The sequence below is a fragment of the Coloeus monedula genome, assembly GCF_965178545.1.
Source record: "Coloeus monedula genome assembly, chromosome: Z".
Classification (NCBI taxonomy): domain Eukaryota; kingdom Metazoa; phylum Chordata; class Aves; order Passeriformes; family Corvidae; genus Coloeus; species Coloeus monedula.
The window spans coordinates 21,369,519-21,393,391 of record NC_138822.1 but is presented as its reverse complement, the minus strand read 5'-3'; the positions used below and the strand labels follow the sequence as shown (position 1 = coordinate 21,393,391).

The following is a 23,873-nucleotide window of genomic DNA, read 5'->3' as shown; positions in this document are numbered from 1 at the left end:
GGATCAAGCCAGCCTGACATCAGGGGAACATTTTCCACACTGCCATATCACAACTAAATTTAAATGTAGGCTGCAGTGCCTATTGCTTCCATAATCTTGCCATCTTTGAACATGATGGGAACAAAACATTAAAAAGACAAAGAATATATAAAGAAAAATAGTGGGAAATTTAGACAAAAACCTGTGAGTTAAGGAATTCACTATGCTTTCCTGAATTTTCTGCACTAATCCAAAATAATTTGTTGTATCCTTACATGTTTGATCTGTAACTTCAAGTCCACAAGCTCTGCTTGTGTATGCACTGCAGCTAACTGATAGAACCTTTATGCTGTGAAAGTAAGCATATGAAACAATAGCTTCTGCAGATGATTTGTGCATTGTTATTTACAGACAACAAAATCCAAACTTGTTATCTTAATTAAGTCATAAATGAAAAGTTACAGAAATCGTGCCTTTTTGCACACCCTTGTTGGTTCCTGCTAATCCAGCAGTACTTCATGAATTTGTATGTGGTTAGCCTGCCTTGCCACAGCTGTATATCACATCTCCATGCTGCAAGCTGTGCGAGAAACTTAATATACCAAGTTTAACATAAAGACAGAAGACATGATGTCCTCCTATATTTTCAATGAACTTCAAATGACTGTGCTGTTACTGGACTGCAGTTTATTTGAGAGAAATGCATTTATTAAGAAGAGAAAAAAACCACACAGCAAAATATATAAATCACACAGCAAAATATATAAATGTATTGATGGAGTGTCTGTAATTATTACAAATAAACTTACTTTTTGATTGCATCATCAGCCAGCCAGGAAGCTCCCATCAACCCCTCTACAAGTTTAAAGCAGAGCCATGTTCTTCATAGAGAACATACACTAGCCATATATATATATATATTACAGATTCAACATTATGTCCCTGTACACTTTTTACATACGTCAGCTTTTTAGAATACTCTTTTTGTCAACTGACTGTGGTACACAATAATTCAATTATTTACATCCAGTGGCAACCACCATCCAGGCAAAACAGCCTGTTGTCTGCCTTCCCACTTCTGTACCGAGATCTGCCACATGTCTAATGCAGAAGCACATAATTTGTGTGTGTGGGTGAGGATAAGACAACCCCCCAATGGGACACTGTGGCCACAAACAGCAGGTCGGCACCACGTGGTGCCATCTCTGCTGTCCCAGCTCACCTGGGATAAGCCACCAGCATTCCCACTGCTGCCAAAATCCTTCCTTGTAAAGGGAAGAAATGAAGGAAAAAATAAAATCAACTTTAAACACTTGCAAAGGCATTTTCAAAATATAAGACTACGCAAGGAAACAGAGAAATTCCCCTTAATGTATGATTGGCTCTTTCAATGGTAATTTCTCTTTGTTGCAGTGAATGTCTGTAAGTGGATTAATGGCATTTAGCTCTAGAGTATGTCATTGATCTGTGCCAAATATACAAACTCTCATACGAAACAAAGACCACAGTCGTTCCTAACTTCCTATTAATATGTCATCTGCAAGACAAATTGTATTCAGAAATTAATGTACCATTTTAAAAACCCAGGTATAAAAATCTCCCAATCAGAAAATAACAATGTACTAATTTAAAGTGTTGAACAATATTAATACCACAATAAATTACCACTCTGGTACATTTTAGCCTTCTTCTATCCATTTGGAGAAAGTAGCACAGCCCTGTGCTACTACAACTGTTTCAGGGACTCCCAAAATATACAATATAAAAATGTTGCCTCCAAGATCTCTACTGCTAATACAAAAGAATCAAAAATACTGCAGCAATAAATGGTGATCATTGCCTCATAGTGGCACACTGTTTTGAGGTACATGAGCGGATGTCTCTGCAGATCAGTGGATGTGGACTGCCCCTATGGAACAGGGATGGGAACTAATTTCATTGTGTGTGAATATATGTGAATATGTGAAGATATCCCGGAGTGCCATGGCACTGCTGGTTGTGTCAAGCTACAGGTAATATCTGGACCTCAATAACAGCCCGCACAGATTGCACACCTCATTCAGGGGCTGTTACCCTGGGGTAACACTCAGGGAACTTCCTCAAAGCAGACAGCTTTATTAGAGTCAGCCAAATGAGAGTGTGCATATGTAAATCACTGTTGAGTTTGTACTAAATCTTTAATGTCTTAATGCCTTCATTTGCCTTTTTCCCCTGACTTTGACATTGCTTCAGTGTGAACAGCTATATTTAATTTACAAGTTTTTCTGGCTATTTTTTTTCCCCTCCCCAAAATCGGAAGGCAGGAAGTAGATGGGTGTAACTTAAAGAGGCAGCTGAGATGAGCTGCTGGCAGGGTGAAGTGGTAGGTTTTAGTAATAGCTGGAAGCTGTAAGTGGTTCTAAGCTTTGAAGTCAGTGCAGCTTTGATGTGCTACTCCCATAGTAAATCGCAAGATAGTCTTGAAAGAAAAAGATTTCCCAAATACCATCCAAGTGTCATTGCTTGTGAAATCCTTGTATGATTTTTTTCCCCTCTGTTGAACTTTAAGTCTATCACTGGGCTGCTCTCACTGCCTCTCAGTCACTCCTGGTCTATTTTAAAGCATCTTGGTTAAAAGGATAATTACACCCATGCTCAATTTGGTGGAGACAAGTAGCTTGCTGAATGTTATTTTGCTTTGCTGAAATGTTTCTGAGCATTTTCCTCCCCAGATCTACAGTGTTCAGACACTATGATGGACCACAGGGTGGAATGCTGGAGCAGCAAAAGGCAGAGGCTGTAAGCCAGAGAAGCATCTCTGCTAGTGTACTCAGGGAGGTCTGCTTGTGTGCTGCTCGTGGAAACAGCCATAGCTCTCCAAAGACAAAGTATCCATGAGGTGATGAGCAGAAAACACCCCTTCCTCTGCTCTGCCCATTGCTTTGGGAGAAGTGACTGCATGACACCTGGGAAAGAGGCTTCGCTATTGGAATTCAGCCATGTACATTGGCACTGATGGGAGAGATGCAATGCCAAGTCCAAGGGGAAAAAAGATCAAACCCACCAGGAATAGGCAAGTTTTCCTGATGGGTATTTGTCTCTCCCATACCAAAACATCACAGAGGAATATCTATTGATTTTTCCCCATAAAGTAAATTGTCATTGAATTGCACACTTAACCCGTATGAGCTTTCACGTTTAGTGAAAATATAAACAAAACTATCTGGGGACAGTTAGGTTTCAGAAAGCAACTCATAAAAGCCTGATTGCTTGAAAATGGTTGTACAATGCCCAATTTATTTTAATAGCTACATTTTAAACCTATGTCTCAACTGTCATACATGATCTACATGCCAAAGAGTATCAAAACAACATTTTCAATGAGTCTGAAGCTAGCAGGGCAAGAGCATTAAAATAGTTTAAACCAGTCTTTATCACACATCACATTGGCCCACCAATCTGTTAAGACCTTTGAAGTCTGGTGATGACTTCAATCCTGATCTTTCATAATAGTTAGTTATACCAATTACATTCTAACAGTGCACTCTAGCCAGACTTTGCAGACATGTAAAGCAGAAGTGAGACATTAAATGGTCAAATACTGCCATGCACACCATAGGCACTCATGACTCTGAGCAGTGTCCTGCATGGTCCTGTACAGGTACAACCTGCAAAATGCTAATTACATTCTGTACCTTTCTTTAGGAAGCTGCTGGTGTAGCTTTTACTGGGTTAAGCCACAAGCTAAATATGCCAAAGCACAAACTCAGGTTTGTCTAAGTGGGGTCTGACAACAGCAAAACAAATTCAGTTCCAAAACCTGTTTTAATGTGCACTGGAATAACGATAACCAAAGTAGAGCTGTAAAGTGCAACCTCTCATAAATATTGTATATCCAGCACTGAAATCAAAGAAGTAACTTGCTGTTGCTGCCAGTGAACTTGAGTGAGGGAGTGTGGGATTAGATGTGGAGTCTATTTGCATTAATTTTGCATCAATATCCATATTAATTCTAACATAATATTGTATCGAATTTGGGGACAGCACTCAGCTCAGTCTCCCTGGTGAATGAAATATCACTTGTAGAGCTTCAGTAAATCATTTAGTAGCATTAAAAAAAGTCAGGCATGAAATCAGAGGAAGAGTTTAGAAAAAGAAATGTAGCACAGAAAAATCATACCAAAATTAACAAAATATGTAGTGAAAGAGCCTGCATATGCGAAGAATAACTATTCAAAATCAATTTATATTTCCTCATTTCTACAAAGAATAAATTTTAACTGGCTGATAATAGCTTTGGATGATGACAAATCAATTCACTTGGGACTGACTGTACCTCTGTTACCAAGATAACATTATTTATCTGTGGGTGCAAACTACAAGCTGTGAATACAGCTAAAACCACACAAATAAAAATGTAGTTCCAGTAAAGACACTAATTGGCAGAAACCAGGGATTTGCCCGTATCGTGTAGCAGAGTTCTCCTAAAGTGAGACAGTCTGACAGGAGGTGATAAAATGCTCACATTTCTATTTCACCTGGAATTTCTAAAACTTTAATGAAACATAAACTTCATGATCAAAACACAAAATAAAAGAAAAAGTCCTCACTTCTTTGCTGAGCCCTGAGCTGCTTTGGAAGAAAGACACAAGGATGTATAGAGATAAAGAGAGCTGACATTCCCAGGATTATGTGTGTATTTTCTACTGACATCATGCAACATGATGGATTCCCCAGTGGTATCTGTTTTCCAGTTAACCCACATTTCTCATAGGCTGGGTATACTGGCATTAATGACCCCTTTGCATCTAATCTCCTTGTTTAAGGCATGGTCTTGCTTATTTGCCTCAATGAGAAAAACCTGTGGCATTTGGCTGATGGGGAAGCCCACCACACTTTGGTGCCATCTCCACTGGATGTTTGTGGTTTCTCTTCATTGTCACCCAGAGATGACAGAATTTGAAAAACAGTGTTTTGGCTCTCCTTTAATCTGTCACTGACTCCTCCTCTGCTTAGTGTACCAGAAATCCTACTGTTAGTTTGAGTGAATACCGTGCCTCTTCACTTGTGAGGCTTCTCCATCCCATGATATACTGTTTCAAAAAATGCATGGCATTTACAAGGCATTGGTAAAAATAATAATCTAGGACAGACTGACTGATTGAAGTCATGGAAACTAGCAGTGCCTTGATGCTGCAGCCTGGAAGCAATGAATGCTGTTCCTTAAAAAACCAGGTGGAAATCAACTCCTTTTTTAAGACAGATGAGAAAGGGAGAGCCTTCACCTATAAGACAGTGCAATGGTTAGGCCACTGACACCAGAAGCAACAACCAACTTCAATTCCCACGACAGCAGATGGGGTCCCAAACCACCATCTCAAAGGCAGGTGACCAATTGCCAGTCAACAGTGCAGGTTCCTCTTGTGTTCTTTTAGGTCCTAATTCTCCAAAGCTGCACTCATTCCTCTGCACAGGCACGCAAATTTTTATGAGAAGCTGATACTTTCCTGGAGGAGAGGAGGTGTGTGCTTAAAGAGTAAGGAAAGAATGGTATCAGACAGAGTATGACACAAATGTTTAGTATGTTTCATCCAAGAAGAAGAAAAGAACACTCTTAAAAATTTGTCATTAGTTCACACTTGGCATTTGGTTTAAAATAGTGGTCTGTTGGGACAAGAACTAAAGACAGACCCACCAAAATCACAGGGAAAATTCAGTGGCAGCCGAATCAGGTGCTTAGCAGCCAAAAGGAATCTGCAAGATTTTTAAGTTGTCCTGAATTTGCAAGGTACACCTAATGTGAGTATAAATTCTGTAGTCAGTGGCAGGAAATTGTCAAAATCATAAACATCCAGAATAGTCCTGAAACAACCCAAATCTCATCTCACAGCTCTGACACATACTGTTACCAGTGTCCAACATAGTACTGCTGGACACTACTTCAGCCATTATTTTACATGTGTTTGTTTAATCTGATGGGATTTTGTGGGAGGTTTCCTTTGTGGAAAAGGGAATATATTTCACTGAATGGACCAAGTTGCATAAACAGATACAGTCTACAGTCTAGAACTGTGTCCCCAAATTAACCAAATAATAAACCTTCAAATGTAACTATTCAGAGTTAAGGATGAGTCCTTGAAGGTCAGCTCCTCTAGAATAAAAAAATGATGCCTGCTTCTGCAGCAGAAGTGTTTTGAAATATGTTTATGTCCCCATTTGTTTGTATTGCATGTACAGCTGCAGTGGAAAAATCCTGTTGGAGCAGTCACGGCATGCACACCTTCAGGCAGGAAAGCTCCCTTCCACGCAAAGCCCTTCCAGTTTAACATCCAGTTCAGGATATAGTTTAAACTCCAACATAATAGCACTGATCATCTAGAGGCAAAGACAGTAATAAAAGATGACCTGCCGTGCCCAGCAAGGCAAAGTCACAGCTAAGGTCTACCAGATTCAAACAGATCATCGTTTAAGTATCTAAGAGTCAAAATTGGCCTTCAGATTTCAAATAGATGTGGTGTTTATTTATATGTGTTACAAACTGTATTGTGTGCATTTTATATTTTATAATGTGCATAATTTCAAACAATATATTAACATAAAAATCTCAGATAAAGTGGTAAGAACACATTGCCTCATTTGCACAACTTTTTTTCTTAAATGCAATGATGGGCACTTAACTATGTTTGTTTGAAAGTACATGACATTTATCTTCAAACTGACGATCACAGCAGTAGTAACGAAAATAGTCTAAAATGGTTTACTCTATTAACTGTGTGGATTATTTCTCTGTTAAGCTGTTGTAGGTATGTCTTGCAAACCTATCTGAAATAAAAGAATTAATGTGTGGGGAAATGTCTTTCACATAAAAATTGGAATATAGATTAAAATATGCTGCTTATTAAATGTGGTTCATTAAATTATTTATTGGAATACATAATTATTCGTAATATTAAGATATATATGATAAACAATTATTTCATAGGGTATGGTTTGCATGTTGTAATATAAGAATATAACATGCCTGCTTAAATTAGCCTTGTTCTTAACAGTATCTAGCCAAACAAATTTGAATTCTTAGCACTTGTTTGCTTTTGCTTTTATTATTATTAACTATTTAACAATCACGATGCTTTTAAAACAAGTCTCTTAACCGTCCCTGTACATCAGCATGACAAGATTAGTTGCTGATGCAGGTTATCAGAAAATGACAAGTCCTTTCTACAGAAAATTTGGCGTCCCAAATGTTCCTAGATGGGAGGAAGTTTAAAGTGCAAATATACTGTGCAAAGGGTTTCTAAAAATGGCATTGTGGAACTTGATGTTTCTCATGTTTTGGTTATCTCACAGGTTGGTAAACCAATCCTCTCAGCTGAGAACTAGCTGGAGCAGTCAGAAAACTGTTACATTAGTAGTTTGAGGGCAAGGTGCTAAGAAGGCAAATATAATATAAATTTAACCTCCATGTGTTGCAAATAAATTTATTCAGCAAATAAAAAGAAAAGGAATGATGAAATTAATGCTATGCCACTGCTACTTTTTCCAATTCTTGTTTGTTGTCTAACCATAGCCATGAACCCCAATTTGATACAATTGGCATTACTGATAACTGTACTATGATGGCATAATTTGTATGCCTGCACTATTAAAAAGTCTGCTTATTACCTAGGCTTACCTTACTACATTACTACCTTATTACTTAGGTTGATTCAAGTGCACAGAAGTGATAAGGATGTGGAGCCCTATTATTAACAATACTGATAAATCTGATCTTGGCTCTATGGTGCACGTAAATTTGTACACTAAATAAGCCCAGTAGAAGATGCTGGTGAGGAGCTTTGTGACAGACAACCATGGCAAAACAGTGAACGGACTAAGTTTGTCCATAGGCATACCTCTGCAATTCACGGAGAGTTTCCTCACCCTGAAAAGTGCAAGTTCAGGAGATGGACATTGGTGGTCACAAGTATTAAGAGTTTCTAAAAACAATGAACAATGCTCATAGACAAAAACGTGTAATACCTTCCATGACTTTACCATTCTGGGCAGTGTTTTGACTGGATAAATACAAATGGCTGGCTGCCTGGGGCCTGGTGACATTGGTGGAACTGAACAGAGAGAAGCGTCTGCTGGCAACACACATTTTGAAGCTTGGAGCTTCAAAAAGGGTGTTTTCTTCTTCAAAGTAGGAATAAGATTGGTAAACTTAATCAAGATGTGATATTTAAACATAAATGAATTAATGGTATTTTTACAAAGTTGTTGGATGACAAAAAACACCTAACAGCATTAGTCCTCCTGGTTTAGCAAAAGAGTGAAATCAGTTAAGAAATATAAAAAAATGAAAACCAGCAAAATATGATAAAGAAAGCTAAAGTTATTTTAGTAAAAACAATGTATGGCTGGCAAACTTAGCAAAATATACAAGCAACAAATGCAAAAATGCATCAGTTTTCAGATGGAGCTGATGAAACCGTAAATAACTAAATGCAGAAGAAAATTGTTCAATATATGCTTCTGTTCCCTATTTGGGAAAAAAAAAGATTGTTTGATGAAGTACATTCTGTTTTGCTGCTCATCAATATCTTCTCAGGGATAAATATTTCTGAATTGGCAGGCTTGCAGAGTTTGTACTCAAGAGCCATAAATCAGTTAACTGGCTACTGATGTTCATTTAAAATAATGCTTAAAGTACCAGAGAAGGTACAGAAGATGGGAAAATCCTAATCCAAAATTTCAGAGAAAACTATTTGCCTAGGTAGCCTGACATAAATCTCAAGAAAAATAAAGGAAAAATGGATATCTAGGTCCATAAATTCCTACCCTAAGTTCTATGGGCATGAAGAACAGTATCTCTTTTTTGAGGGTGACTGGTGCTTACTCAGCTGCTCCTGAGGCTGTACACTCGCACCAGGAAGAATGGGTAACTAAAACTGGAAGTTTGGAAGAGACTGCCCAGAGAGGATGTGTCATTACACAACACAAAGGAAAGAACCAAGAAGACAAACACCTGTCAGGAAGTAATGTAAGAAGGTTTGCTCCTGCTCTGGGCTGGGGGATGAGGCTGATGCATACTAAAAATCCCTTTGAGAACCACAATGCTGTGATACTGGAGTCTACTAATGAGGAATTAAGGTACACAAATGTAATTAATTCAAGCCAATGCAACTTACTGGAAAATAACTCCTACACAAATAAACTCAGTTTCATTCTTTGATAAATTAGCATGTTAGCTGATAAGGATTTATATACAAAGAGAGTATACTCCATTTTTTGTCAGGCAATTCATTTATTCCTTGAGACATTCTGAGCAGGAGGAAAGATTATGTCACCTTTGCTAAGCATTTTTAGAAAGTGTGCTTTATCTCCCTTTTGTTTTCAGCAACTAAATTTTGCTCTTCCCAGGCTTCCCATGAAACTTCTGGACTATCATTACACTGGAGCCCCTTACCTACTCTGGTTGATTGGTGATGACTGCTGCTTTGCCAGCTGTTTGATTCCAGGTACTGTGTCCAACATGAGTTACTTCCACATGTCTTTCAAGAGAGACATTAAAATGTCTTCCTTTTACTAGGAAGACACATTCCTCATTTCTTCTTCTATGCTGTAAACTACTACCACAAAAGTTGGAGAAACTTAATGACAACTTCATTACTTAACTAAAACTTCAACTTAGGCAGAAATTGTTTCATAAATTCATGAGGGGACAAATAGAACAACTCTAGAATTGTTTACGCATGAAAAGGGGTGGAAAGTCAGTACTATTCCACATTTCTAAGAACTTGCAGAGTAAGTAATCTGAAAATGCAGCTATCATAGAGAAACCACTATTGAATAGAGATGTTATTGCTGGAGTGTCCTATGGCTATTCAACCACACAGGAAATATATACAAATTTACTGCTGGTAAAACTTGTAAATGAGAAGAAGGATGGAATGGCTGTTAAGAAAGGTGATGGCCGTTTTATTTTTTTTTTCAAGTTAGTGTATTTTTTAGTTTATTTTTCTAAAAAAGCTACCTGCAATGCTTCCTAATACTAGTTTAAAACCAAGACGAAGAGCAGCGGCTCTAGAAAGGGAAAGTTCCTCCCAAACTGACTCTTTGTAGTAGGGTGATAAAAGGGTCAAATATAAGTGTTGCCTAATGAAATGGGAGAGAATCAGGTAGAAAAGATTTGATATTACATTACTAAGATGTAGACAGGTATATCTCAAAGAAGTTGAACGACTGGAGGTGCCACAGAGAAATGTATGAAAGCATTTGAAACCTGGAGAAATTAACTTGCACTGAGACTTAAAGAACTCAATCTATTACGTTTCTCAAAACAAAATGGTGTGTTGACTCGATGCCAGTATGTAACTCACAGGGAGAAAAAGCAATTTACCAAACGGTTCTTTAACTTAGGGTAGAAAACGCACAACAAGAACTAATGGTTGGAACCTGAAACCAGACAAAGCCAAACCAGAAATGAGCAGTTTGCAAATCATAAAGGGAAAGGAGCAATGGATTCCCCATGTCTTGCATCCTTTCAGCCAAGGCTGAATGACTTACTAGAAGAAACATTTTCACCAAATTGAAGTTTTAAATTTCAATATAATACCTGGTCAAAGGTTAAAGACCTGTATCTAAAAGTGGACAATAAGGGATCAAAATATCCTTCCCCACCTAAATGACATACATTTGTGAAAAAAGAAAAGTTTTCTACTGAAACGGAACTTTTTGAAAAATTCTAACAAATCCAAATCTAAATCCAAATCTGAATCTGGATTCTAACAGAAAACGAAAACTGAAATGTGAAAAATCTTTTGGATTTTATGTCAATACAAATAAAAATTACTGCTATTGAATTTTGGAGGACATCTCTCAGGGAATACCTCCTTACAGGGTTGAGTGTTCTAGAAGAGTTTGTAATCACACACTGGAGTAAGACCTGCCAACGTGCAGATGGATATGGATACATAATGCACTAATGAGATAGCATTAAGTAGTATCAGAAACAACAGTCACAGCAGTCTAATAGTTGTCAAATGCTTCGTAGGAAATACCTGACTGTAATAATTTAAATTATTCATTATTACCACAAAGACAGCCTCAGGGACTCTAAGACAACAACTAACTAGTTCACTCTACTCCAAAAAATTGCTATGATAAATAGATATGTTTGAGTACAAGAATAGTTTTTGATGAAACTGTTTCTCCAGTATCAGTAGTGCCTCAAGTACATGTAACTATTTTGTAGAACAGTAAATGAATGTTATCGAACTCTCTGACACAAGCAACATGTGGCAATTCAAGTCAATGCTTTCAAATTCACATTTTCATATTTACTTTTGAGGCTCTGGCACTCCGGAACAGATTCTGAATATTATTCAACAGGTCTCTATAAACTTTGTCCTTTCCAAAGCACTGTAGAGCTAAGCTATTCTGAGCACAACATAGGAGCTCACATCCAGCTAGGTTTACACATGAAATGAAAAGCTGTCTGCAACACCTGAGACTGAGCAGGACTATAAAAGCAGAGCTCCTTTGAAGAATCAGGAACAGGAAAATAGCTACTTACTCCCATGCTAAGAAGAGATAAGTTAAAGTTGGACTTAGTGCAGCAATTGCCAGAGCTGTGGCTAAGAAAGTCTGGTGCCTCAAAGTTACTGTAATGATTTCCTGTCCCTGACAAAGTACAGCAGCAAAAATGGAAGTGCAGGACCAGTTTTAGCAGCAGATGGGAATGTTAACATGGGTGATGAAGCAAGCTTCACACTGCAGATTCCTGAACTCCTCCACTTGTGTATTAATCTTGCAAATACCTTAAATTAACATGCAGCTAGATACAGGAACCTGCCACCTTGATGAAAAAGCTTCACCATTTTATCTTTCCTCCTGAAATCCAAAGTTTTTATTGACAGAACTACATGCACATGAAGACATAAAATGCAAAGAGCTTTACAGTAAACACTGATTAATGTAATATTAATACCCATGAATGACTAGTGAATGCAAAAATAACATTTTTAACAGAATGAAAAAATTGCTTAATTGCTTTATTTTAAAAAGTGCATGGTTTTGTTCCTATTTCTTGTACTGCTTGATGCCTATCCCTGGTCATGAAACACTAGTATCGGAAAACAGCCCAGAAGAGTCCACATTAAATTGATTGAAGAGTGAACAAAAAAAAGAGAAGCATTGGTAAACTGGGCTAAAAGCTATTAAGAGTACAAGCCAGGTATTGTCGCTGCACTTGATACAATTTATGGTTGCTTCTGCCTTGTTTGTTATGAGCAAGATACATAAATGTGTAAGAGTGGAACTGTAGTGTGGTGCAAATACAGCTGAGGAAAAAAAGCATAAAGAAGTAAGACGATCCTTCCCCAGAGCGGTCACAAGCCTCACTAATGCAATTACCCCTGCACACAGACCCTGTGGTGTTGGAGAGTCCATCTGACCTCACTGGAGAGCCTCCTGTTTGAACCCCAGGATCTGCTCAGCATGGGGTGCATCTGCAGATAGGCTTTTCTGAGGAAATACACAACTGAACTCTTGAAACAGCAGGCAGGAGTAACCTGGTAGATAAAGCCACTAAATAAATACCTAATAATAAACTACCACTAATAAACTACCACTGCCATAATCTAATGGGTAATTCATTGTTTCCCTGGTATCAACACAAGCTTTGCAACAAGATCTCTACCTGATCAGCACTTGTGTGTGGGGCCACAGGCTGCACACCTGCTCTGCCAGTGAAGGGCTTGCTGTTCAAGTGATGCGGTCAGTTTCTTGGATTGGTGTTTTTAAGCAGATCTGAAAGTCCAGAATAATTTTACTTAAATTTACCATTGTGCCACAGAGTATAATTGATGCTATTTTATTAATCAACACAAAGCAGTAGTTTTGAGGGGACTCTTTAGTACCACATTCTTTCTTGATATTAAATCAAGCTATGCCAAGGACTCAACTTATTTTTCAGTGAGGTCTGCAAATCTCATCTTTCATCTGCTTTGGTCTGCAAGTTTCATATGTACACAGAAAAAAATATCAAAAAGCACCTTAGTACATATTATGAGTTCAACACATCTGGAAATGCTGTGCTTTTACTGTGAGGCTCAATGGATGACAACACCGCTCTTTGTTGAGACAAACTTTGTCAGAAACCACAAACAGGCCCTCTTCCCTTTTTTCAGTTAGAAGGATTTGAAAAGACAAAGCAAGAAAACAACCACTTTCTGCAATATGACAGACCTTCTTTTGGTGCTGACACACAAAAAGGTGACTACCTTACCTGGAAAACTACCACTCCATAGTCACTCATGTACAGACCTACATCCTCCACAACCATCATGGTTACACACCATTCTGTGTGGTCTTTTGAAACTTAGGCAAGTATGCCAGCAAAACCTGCACAATCTTACACGGATATGAATTACCATTATCATGATTTCTTTACTGACAGGTAATACGTCCTATGGAAGGCTGGACATAGCCTTGGACTACTTGGTCCAGGTGGCCTGGCCTGAGCAAGATAATCTTGATGACCTCCAGAGGTCCTTTCCCACCTCAACCATTCTGTCCAGTCTTTTTTTCCCCTTCTATTTATTTATCTGTAGAAACCCCCCAAACCTGCAGTACTCTGTTAGAAATTATATTAATGATATTTTTAAAATTCAAATAAAAATAAAAAAAAAAGCTGTGGTTGGCTTACCTAAATGTAATTAAATGCTTGATATATAAAACAGAGTTCAAGCTTGATGTTTGGTACTAGGAAATACTATCTGAAGACTCACTCAAGAGCACCACCAGCACACATCATACCTGTCCCCCAAAATTAAGTTTGTTTTTCTTCTACCAGCCACTTTATTCAGCTGTATGAATTAATTCTTGCACTTTTTCTCTTATTAGATAGACATATTCAAGTCTAGGCTGTTCTGTGAATAGAACTTTTCTTGATTACTGTCAGTGTTTCATTCCATTGTTTGTCTTTTAATGTTATAATTTCCTTATTTCATAATGTTTTATCTACATTGGCTGCAACTGTTAACAGAATAACTAGTGATTTTGGGGGCCAACTAGGAAGGCTTTAAAAAGATTTGATTAGGCAATTCATTTTACTAATGTTACAACATCTTCACTTGATTACTTTAAATGAGTGTTGGTGCATATCCACTTTGGCAAAATACTGCAAAGTTTAATCTTCTCTCCTAAATAACAAGCTTTCACTGGCAGAAACACATGGGCTAAGGAATACAAACAGGATTGAGGGAAACAAAGGCCATGTTTACCCGACAAAATTTACCACAATACCTATCCTTGGGTGACTATCCTGAAATCAAAGTGATTTAATTCCTGAACAGCATCACAGATGAATGCAGATCCATGGATCTGCTTTTCCCATGCCTACTTTCAGCTATTCCTCCCCAGTAGTTGCTCCAGTAGGATGACTTCCCAAGGGCTTCTGAACTCCCTGCTCCAGAACTAGGAGAAATGTTGTAAGGTCTCAGAGACACAGCATGAACTACAACTACTGTTAGCAGTAATGCAGTGCAAGCTGTCATTAAAGCATCTATTCCACTGTCTGTGTCAAATTCCAAGTGTTGTCCAGTCTCCTAACCAGTAATACTCCCACCCTTACTCCATTTTATGTGACAATCTTCAATGTACAGACTGCTTTATAGTCTTCATCTTTCTCCATCCTACATTTTCTTATGTCTTAGATGGGAGATGGATCCATCTCCTCTGAGACAGAAGAGATGTATTTTCGTTTGATTCCATTAGGAAGGTAGGTTAAGACTGAGACAGAAGATAACCTCAAGTCTAACACAGGATCTTAACTAGGGCTGAAAGTGAAGAGAGTAGGAGATAGGAGTCTTAGAAGTTCCAACCCCCCTGTCATGGGAGTTTGAGCAAACTTCCAGTAGACCAGGTTGCTCAAAGCCCCATTCAACTTGGTTTTGAACACTTGCAGGGATGGGGCATCCACAACTTCTCTGGGCAACCTGTGCCAGTGCCTCACCATCCTCACAGGGAAGAGTTTCTTTCCTGTCTTTTCTAATCTAAAACTGTCCTCTGTCAGTTTGAAGCCATTCCCCCGTTGTCCTGTTACTTCTTGCCCTTGTCAAAAGGCCCTCACCAGCTCTCTTGTAGCACCTTTAAATATTAGAAGGTGCTCCAAGGGCCCCCAAAGCACTCTCTTCTCCAGGCCGAACAACTCTTTCACTCTGATCTTCATGGGAGATGTCCTCCACCCCTCTGAGCATCTTTGTGGCTCCTCTGGACTTGGTCCAGTGGGACTACATCTATCTTGTGCTGAGCACCCCAGAGCTGGATGCAGTCAGCCACATGAGGTCTCTCCAAAGCAGAGCAGAGGGGCAGAACCAATCACCTTGACCTGCTGGTCATGCTTTTGATGCAGCCCAGGATACGGTTGTCTTTCTGGGCTGGAAGTGCACACTGTTGCGTCATGTTGAGTTTTTTGTCAACCAACAACTGCATATCATTCTTCTCAGACCTGCTGCCAATTGACTGCCTGCACAGCTGGTATTTGTGCTTGGGATTGCCCTGACCCATGTGCAGGACTTGCACTTGGCCTTGTGGAACTTTATGGGATCCATGTCTCTTCTGCAGGCCCATCTCTCAAATTCCCTCCGGGCGACATCCCTTCCTTCTAGTATGCCAGCTGCAGCACACAGCTTGATGTTGCTGACAAACTTGCTGAGGGTGCCTTCAATCTCACTGTCCATGTCACCAACAAGATGCCAGAAGATATTAAACTATGACACCAGCATGCACCAAATCCTTGAGACGTGGATGAAAGACCATGAAGGTGGGACCCACAAAGTACCTCTTGCCACAAGAACAGACAACGGATTTATTATGGCTTGCTTTTTCTGTATTGTTGTTCTCAGGCTTTCAACATTTATAATTATATGACTATTTAATAATAATTATTAAAGTGTATTCATTCCTTTTTGTAATCAAATAAGACATGAATAAATCATGGCAAACATTTTAATTACTTCATAATTCTTCAATCAAAAGCTTTAACAACTTTATCTGGAAAAACACAAGTAATTTTTTCAGTTTGATGGTCATTTATTTTGTCTCTAGTGATTTTAAGGGAAAAGCAAGAGACTCTGAGATAATCTGCAGTAGGAACTGCTCACCAACTGGGATTGCCTGTAAAACCCAGTATACTGAATGGTCAAATATCAGACCCTTTTTGGAAAAGCTGGCTCAAGAGATGTGACCATAAGGCAGTTATTTCTGAACTTATTTTCAGTGCAAACAGAGATAAAAGATGGGCTTCCAAGCATAGAAGTGAATCTTGCTACAGCAAAAGGTTTATTTGAAAAGATCTGTCACTGTTCTGATTGGTCTCATTGTCATTCATTGAAATACCAAGGGCAGTGCTGCCAGGATTTGAGTGTGGGCTCTTTCAGTACCACAATTCTCAAGAAAAGAGTGAAATAAAATCTCTCACATTAAACAATAATGCTTCTACATCTAGTAACATTTGATAAATTTATTACATATTACCCCAATGTAGGTTTATACCGTTGCTCATATAAAGACTCTGTATGAATTATTCACTTGGTTCTCTGTACATCTTTTACAGTTGTTCATATACAAAACGATTACAAGAAATATAGGCAAAAACATGTGAGCAAACTGATAATTCAGGAGCAGTCACATAAAGTTATACTATTTTAAACTACATTTATATTACAAAGAATTAGCCTGCAAATAGTTGTCTTACATTAAATCATTATAAAAAATCTCTGTTGAGAACTTCTAAAACATTAGTGATCTTAATTCATCTCAATGTATGCACTAAATACAAATACGCTACTTTTACTGACTGAAATCCTACCCAATTTAAATTAATTTTTCTACCACTTCTGTGCACCTTGGAAATTAATTAAGTGGTGCAGAAACATTAAGGCCACTGTGACCCATCTTCAACAGAAACGTAAAATCAAGACTTATTATTTACAGCTCTAATGAAGCATCAGTCTTCTTTTTAAGTAACACTTAAGATTTCTTTTATATAATACCTTTTAGATTATTTACATTAGATGAATACAAAGAAAGAGGGGAGATGCTCTGATGTCAGTGTTGGCCAGTGTACAATAAATACTGACCAGTTGCTGTCCAAGCCCTAATTTACCAGACTAAAATGACTTCTACATGTAGTCTTTCACAATAGCAACAGACACATCAGAGATTGGAAGTTAATCCTATTTTAAAGAATTCCACTCCTGAAAGCAATATTTTTCTTTTAAACTGCAGTAATCTCCCCTAAAAGAGCATAAAGTTGCTAAATGGATGTTGAATCTATGAAAATTTCAGTAATATATAATTTTCCAAAGCACCAAAGAGCAATGTCAATTCTATACAGAGCTGAGGATCTGCATGGTGAGATCCCAAACCATAGCAGAAATGTAATTAAAGTCTCTTGTTGTTGTGAGCTCTCAAAAAAAAAGACCTACATTTTCCAAACCTTAAAAATATCCTGTAGTAAACTCAGTTTCATCTGCAAGGCTAGGTCTCACTAACAACCTCACAAATGCAGACAGATATGAAACTAACTTGTCAACCAAACAACTGTATCCCACAGAGCAAGGTCAAATATTGTTTCAGCTTTTAAATCAATATTGTATTGGCTGTGTCTTCCTTTGAACTTGGTTTTACATTCTACAGAAATATGCTACCTATGGCTTTTAGGAAACCTGATAATCAAGCATGAAAGTTCAGTAACTGCTTTATGTATTTTAGATTACTTTTCTACAGAGATTGGAGATTTTCCTTTTACATTGATAACTACATCTATTTTCTGGAATTATCACACATTTAATGAAAGTCTCTGTGTTATTTCATGTGCTTCTTATGATTATGATTCATTAATGAAAAACATAGCTTTTTAAAAAAGCAACAGAAAACTCACATCAACATTATTGGATGCTGCAAATAATTTGCTTTGTAAGCTACACTTCCGCTGAACAGCATTCAGGAAAGTGTCTCATTTATTTTAACCGTAACTTTCATTATGTACTTCTTTAAAACCTTGTTGCCTACATAGAGTTAGATATTTATTCAAGGCCCTATGATAAATTTCCCAGTTCTTGTTATCACTATTATTTTTCTTAGACTCCTACATATAATGTCACCAATTACTTAAACAGAAAGGAAGACTAGAAAAATTCAAGCAACAAGTAGACAAGAGAACTTAAATCCCACACAAAGCAAAAAAAAAAAAAAAAAGAATAAGAGTGGGCTGCATAAAATAGCAGCAGTCCTATGCTGTCAGCCACATCTTGCTGTAGAAGGGTTAAAATGCATTTTAAAATTAACAAGCTGCTTCTGGGCATAAACATGTACACTGGCTTACTGCAAACAAATGGATGTACCTGCAGAGACACGGGGACAGTCTGGCAGCATGGACTCCACGGATGTGTCCAGGGGCTCGGAGCTGGACACCCAGTTACAGCAGTTCTGTAAGAGCAGGCAGGCAATTCTTGGGATAAGCCAAAAACTCAGAGCAAAAATAAACACCGGTGTTGCAAGTAAGGACAATGATCACATCAAAATACTCAAACTAATTTACATAGCAGTCCCCATAGTGACTAGACAATACCCTACACTAACTTACACTTACTGACGATGAAATACTGTTGTTTCACACTAAGTAAGTAGAGTAAGACCATAATTCAGGAGATTTGTAATGTTCTGAATTAGCATGTCTTTTAAGTGCTTTGAGAGCCAGTGGACTTGAGTAGGTGTTTGGACCAACAAGTGGCTGAACTACCCACCACACATTTTCAGCTTTTCCTAGTTGGTGTTGATATAACACTGAGCCTGCTCATTTGCTAACATAAAAAAATCAGAATTTTTCAGGGTGTTTTGAGAGTACACTGTGGAAAGAATGTTTAAAAGCCATCAAGATAGCAGATTAATATTCAAGTAATTGGAAATATAGCTGACATGAAGGTGCATGAACATTAAAAAAAAAGGCAAATACTGGTCTCTGGGGAGTTATATTCAGGAGGCCTTTACACTTACCTTTCATTCCTGAACCTTTGAGTAGGATGAATTTACCATGAATTTCCTAAATGTTTTGCTACAAATGCTATCTATTCAGAGTAGTCTATAAACTGAAGTATTAGATAATATGATTTTAATAAAATATGCTAAAACTACACCAAATTTACTGAATTGAAGATTTAATTATAAAGCACAACTACATTTTTAATAAGATTACCAGCTGAACAACAAGATTTACATTGCTTGCTCTATTAAAAATCTGAGTTTTTCCTTTCTGAAAACCTGATTAACTCCATTAAGGGGAAGAGGCAAAAAAACCACAGAACTTTTTGAAAAGACCCAATCAATTTTCATACAGATTTCTAAAAAAATCCTGCCATCAGTCATGACAGTAAAAATGGACAACTTCTCTTTCTGGTAAACAGCATGTATTGTGTATTTGTAGATGCTTGCTGCCCTAGTTGTGTACCATGGAGTCCGTCCTCACTGTGGAAAGATCCTTGACTGGTAGATCAAGTATCTTATTGTATTTCCTTAATTCATTCTGTCTGGAAGAAGATGTCAGCTGTGTTGCAGTGAGGAGAGAATTTCAAAGGCTTCAGTCCCCACCAATAAAGGGCGAGGAATGGCTTTTGAATAGATTTGTCAAGGCAACCCTACTGTTCTGGGACCAGGGAGAGCAGGGACAACATAAAGGAAGGGTTGCTGTATGAGATTAGAAAGTGAAGTTCACAAAGCATGGCAGATTTTTGTAAGAAACAGTAGATCAATGAAACTATTGAACTCAATGGAAAAAGAAAAAAACAAACACACTATCCAGTAATATATTTAGTAAAAAACTGTTAAAATTGAAGTATTTCACAAAGGTTTTAAGGTTTGAAGTAGTAAAGCATTATAATTTTATGATTTGCATGTGTAATTTTAATTAACAGCTGAATGTAAAATTGCAAGTGTAAGGTGGTAGAAATTACAAAAGAAGTAGAATTTTTATGAAGTATTACAATCATTTGAAATAAGTAAAATTAATATTAACTACTGATAGAACACTACATCAGAGAGCTGGAGATAATACAGAAGATTAGCACACAATTAACTAGCTTTTATATACAATGTGACACTTGCCTGTAAGAAATAAGTATTCTCGAAAGCAGTGTCAAGATATGTAAATGGATGATTTGTTTTATCATTCATCACAGCTCCTAATAAATTCAAAAATCATGACTTCTATAGGTACTAAAAATAGGCCACCAGTGATACAGGAGAGATAGCTCTGATGAAGAATTACTTTATTTTAACAATTCATTCTTTCAATGACAGCAATTAGCCCTACAGACAGGCAGCGATTAGGTGTATATTCTAATTATTATTCATTTTACCACTAGCCTTAAACCTGATTAAAGTAAGAGATATCCAGGTGATATGCTAGTCTTAATACCACTCAGCCACATTTCACATATGTAAAATTCTTCTTTCTTATAGGAGATTTTTAATGCTAATGTAAGTTATGACACTCCATCCACTTTTTAGGCCATTAATCATTTAACTTACTCTTTAACATCTACTTTCTGCAAATGAAATTAAAGGTAATGCACTTTTCTTATTCAGACTAAATGCTTAAAGAAAAATGGAGTTGTCAGATTCAAATTACAGGATTTAAAATTTCAGTTTTACTACATAACACATATTTTAAGGTTTTGATTTCCCTTAAAGAAAATGGGGATTTCTCTGACAGAGCCTGTAGGGGTTAGCATTCTTTATATTTTTAACACTTAAGTCAGAGCTGTCAGGCTGCATCCCAGGTGATCCTCTATTCCCATCAGTCGCGGCCTATAAAACTTTAAGGTTAAGTCAGGAATAGGCACTCTTTACACAAAGTTTCACTAAATCCATGAGAAAAAGTCAAGTCTAACAGAAAGCTCAGGATGTGACTAGTTTAAATTCACTCTGTGCAGCTATGTTTTAGTGTTCTGCCATGGGAATGCACAAAACACAGAGATGAGCCTGATCTGGTGAGGATGAGACTCATGAACAGTAGTTTAGTTGGTGTCACTCTAAAAATACGAGTTTTAAAATCTCAGCAGCCCCATCCCTGAGTATAAGAGCTTCCAAGTGCTACAGGAGTAAATACATATCAAAAAGCTGCTGAGAGAAAGGTTATTACGCCAGTTCTGAAAATCATCAAACTGAGTCATGAAGAGCTTAAAGGGGATTTTCCATCATTGCCAGGTCAAACCAGTACCACAGAGTGCACCCAGGACTTTGCTCCAGGTATCAGTCACTGCATGGGCTGCCTTGTCATGTCTCTATTTTGCTGTGAAGAAACACTGGACTTGGTGCTTCTTATTTTGACTGCTAACTTGGAAATGGCTTTAACCTTGGTTATTTTAGTGGCTGGTATGGAAACACGATTTCCACTGTCCCGTAATATGCTGTCTTTCACACCCAGACATGTTTACTCAGCCACATACAGATGTATATATTCAAACTATTTAAAAAAACATGGCCTTACCTCTCTCATCCACTCTCGAATAGTTTTGCCAACTTCTTGATGCCACACATTGTGAACAGAGTCTGTCAACGCCACGGCAGTTACCCTGTTCTTTACTTCTGCCTCTCGTTGAATCATCTGTTAAAAAAATATTGTATTTACATTAATTCCTTTTATTGAATAGAGTCTGCTTAGTCAGAGGTAACGATCTTAAATTTAAAACGAAACAGCAATACAGATTCAATACTTGACTTCACTTGTTTTTAAGTTTATACAATTCCTAACGGGTCCAGAAAAACAGAAACACCTATTATTTTTGATAAAAAATAATAATATTAACTTTCAACTGACTGAACTATTCAGTCTTATTATTTTCCATGTGGCTTGACAATTCTAAGATTAAAGGTATCATAGTGAAAAAATGGAAGATTCCCTGAGGACACCTTTTACAAGCTTCTCCAAGTTCCTATTTCAGTTCTTCAGGGAAGCTGGTACCTGTGGTTCACGGTAAGGTTCTCATGACTATCATCTACTAATTTTCAGTAGATTGCTGTAGTTTTTCTGATGTACAATCTCACTTTGACTTGTATGGGCTTTTTTCTTTTTCTATCCAATTTAGCTATCTTGCATGCTCACCATGGTCCCAAAATTCTTCTCTCTTCTCTCTTATTCATATGCTTACTCAGCTAACACCAAAGCCTCTCAACATTTTTAGGATATTAAAGAGCCTCTGTTGTTGCAAATGACAGTATGACTAAATAATATCAGTTCTAAAACAAATTAAATGATTGCTGCAAATAACACAAGTGAGCTGACAAAGATGCTGTGGAATTCAGCACTGCTATGCAAGATAAAAGGTACTGGGAAGAATAGTTTTATATCAAAGAGAGACAAAAAGGTTTTAATCTCCTGACATGAGTGATCCTAATTTGTAGCACTGGATCAAAGAAAGCATAATAAATTATACTTATAAAATCCGAATTTCACAACTGGTGTCATTATCACTGTGTATGCTGCAATAAAGTTAATGGTTTTTTTAAGCTTCCCTTTGTATAAATGTAACACATATCACATTTCTAAAATCAGGCATTCCTTCTTCATGCTCTATTAACTGCTTATCAGACAGGCTGCACCTCTGAACCCACTGTTCCACGTCCTTGCCATAAGAATGACTCCAAAACCCTACCAAAAAAAAAGTTTTTTGAAAGGGACAGTATCTAAAAACAAGACCTGTCAGCCACACACACCTAACTCACTTTAAACCCTGCTGTACATTGAATAAGTTTTTGAAACACACCATATGTACTAATATTCCTGTTCCTATGCAGTGCATTCTAGCACTCATTCGGCTGCACTGTCTTCCACAAAACACTGCGATTAAACAGGCAAAGGTGCAAAAATACCACTGTCCTTGAAGCCCACATACCTACCAATTATTCAGAGTTATTACATGCTGGGTGAAGTTTAAAATCATCACCAGCTCAGGGTATTCCAGCATGACTTCCTCCATGAAGGGCTGGTATTCAGAAGCACTTCTAATGACCAGCAAAGATAAAAAATATGCTCTGCTTTGGAAAAGCAGTTTTTTCTCAAGCTGCTGTGTCCCATGTTTCTGTTTCGAAAACTAGCCACCCAGTTCATCTTAGAACATCACCTTTTTCTTCAAATCACAAGACAATACAAAGGTGCAGCTCCTTTTTTCCTTTCCAGACCTAGCTCAGGTTTGCTATTCTCAATTTCCCTATGCACATGTAAGAACTGGCAGCTATTAATCACCATCTCTTTCTACTCTTTCTTCATATGGTACATGCAGTCCTTGCTTTTCAGATCATGTATGATATATAGGAAATAATATGCAATACCCAACATGCTCCTGGTGCTTGCCATTCAGCTTTGTGGATGCCTGCAGAACTGTATTCTCTTCACAAAGATCAGCAAAGAGACTGAGGCTGACAATGTGATGTTTTTTGATAACTCAGCCACAGTGCTAGGGTTAGGATAAGGTCTCATGGATACAGCAGCAAAGAGGGATCAAAAAGATTAACTGAGCTTCACTCACAGATTTCTTAACATCCAGCCCAGAAGAAAAAAGTTTTGGTAGGCATCCATGCCCTTCTGAGCCAACTTAGAAAGAAATAGACAAAAACAATACATCAAGTGGGGAAAGGATCAAAGGTATAACCTTCCCTTAAACAAGAAGTCTAACGTGTCCATGTTTCAGTGACACAGAAATGACACCGCAGAGCATGTCAAACTGAGGACACTTTTGCTTGTATCAGAGCAGCTGAAGTTCCTTGCTACAATGGGACATCCACTGATAATAATAATCAAGGAGAATAGATCCAGGTTAAGCTTAAGCAGCAGACCCTCTTATCACGGCTGATAATTTACCCTGCAAGAA

General features: G+C 37.7%; 1 protein-coding gene across 2 annotated transcripts in view; it reads right to left on the bottom strand.

Moving 5' to 3' along the window:
- ARB2A (ARB2 cotranscriptional regulator A) overlaps positions 1-23,873 on the bottom strand; it is a 264,440-nt gene that overhangs the window by 52,277 nt on the left and 188,290 nt on the right. For both annotated transcript variants that reach the window (XM_082301823.1, XM_082301824.1), the window contains 2 exons: positions 21,494-21,610; positions 18,351-18,435 (listed from right to left, as the gene is read on the bottom strand). In XM_082301823.1, coding sequence (XP_082157949.1) covers positions 18,351-18,435; positions 21,494-21,610 — 202 coding nt within the window. The remainder of the gene's footprint in view (positions 1-18,350; positions 18,436-21,493; positions 21,611-23,873) is intronic.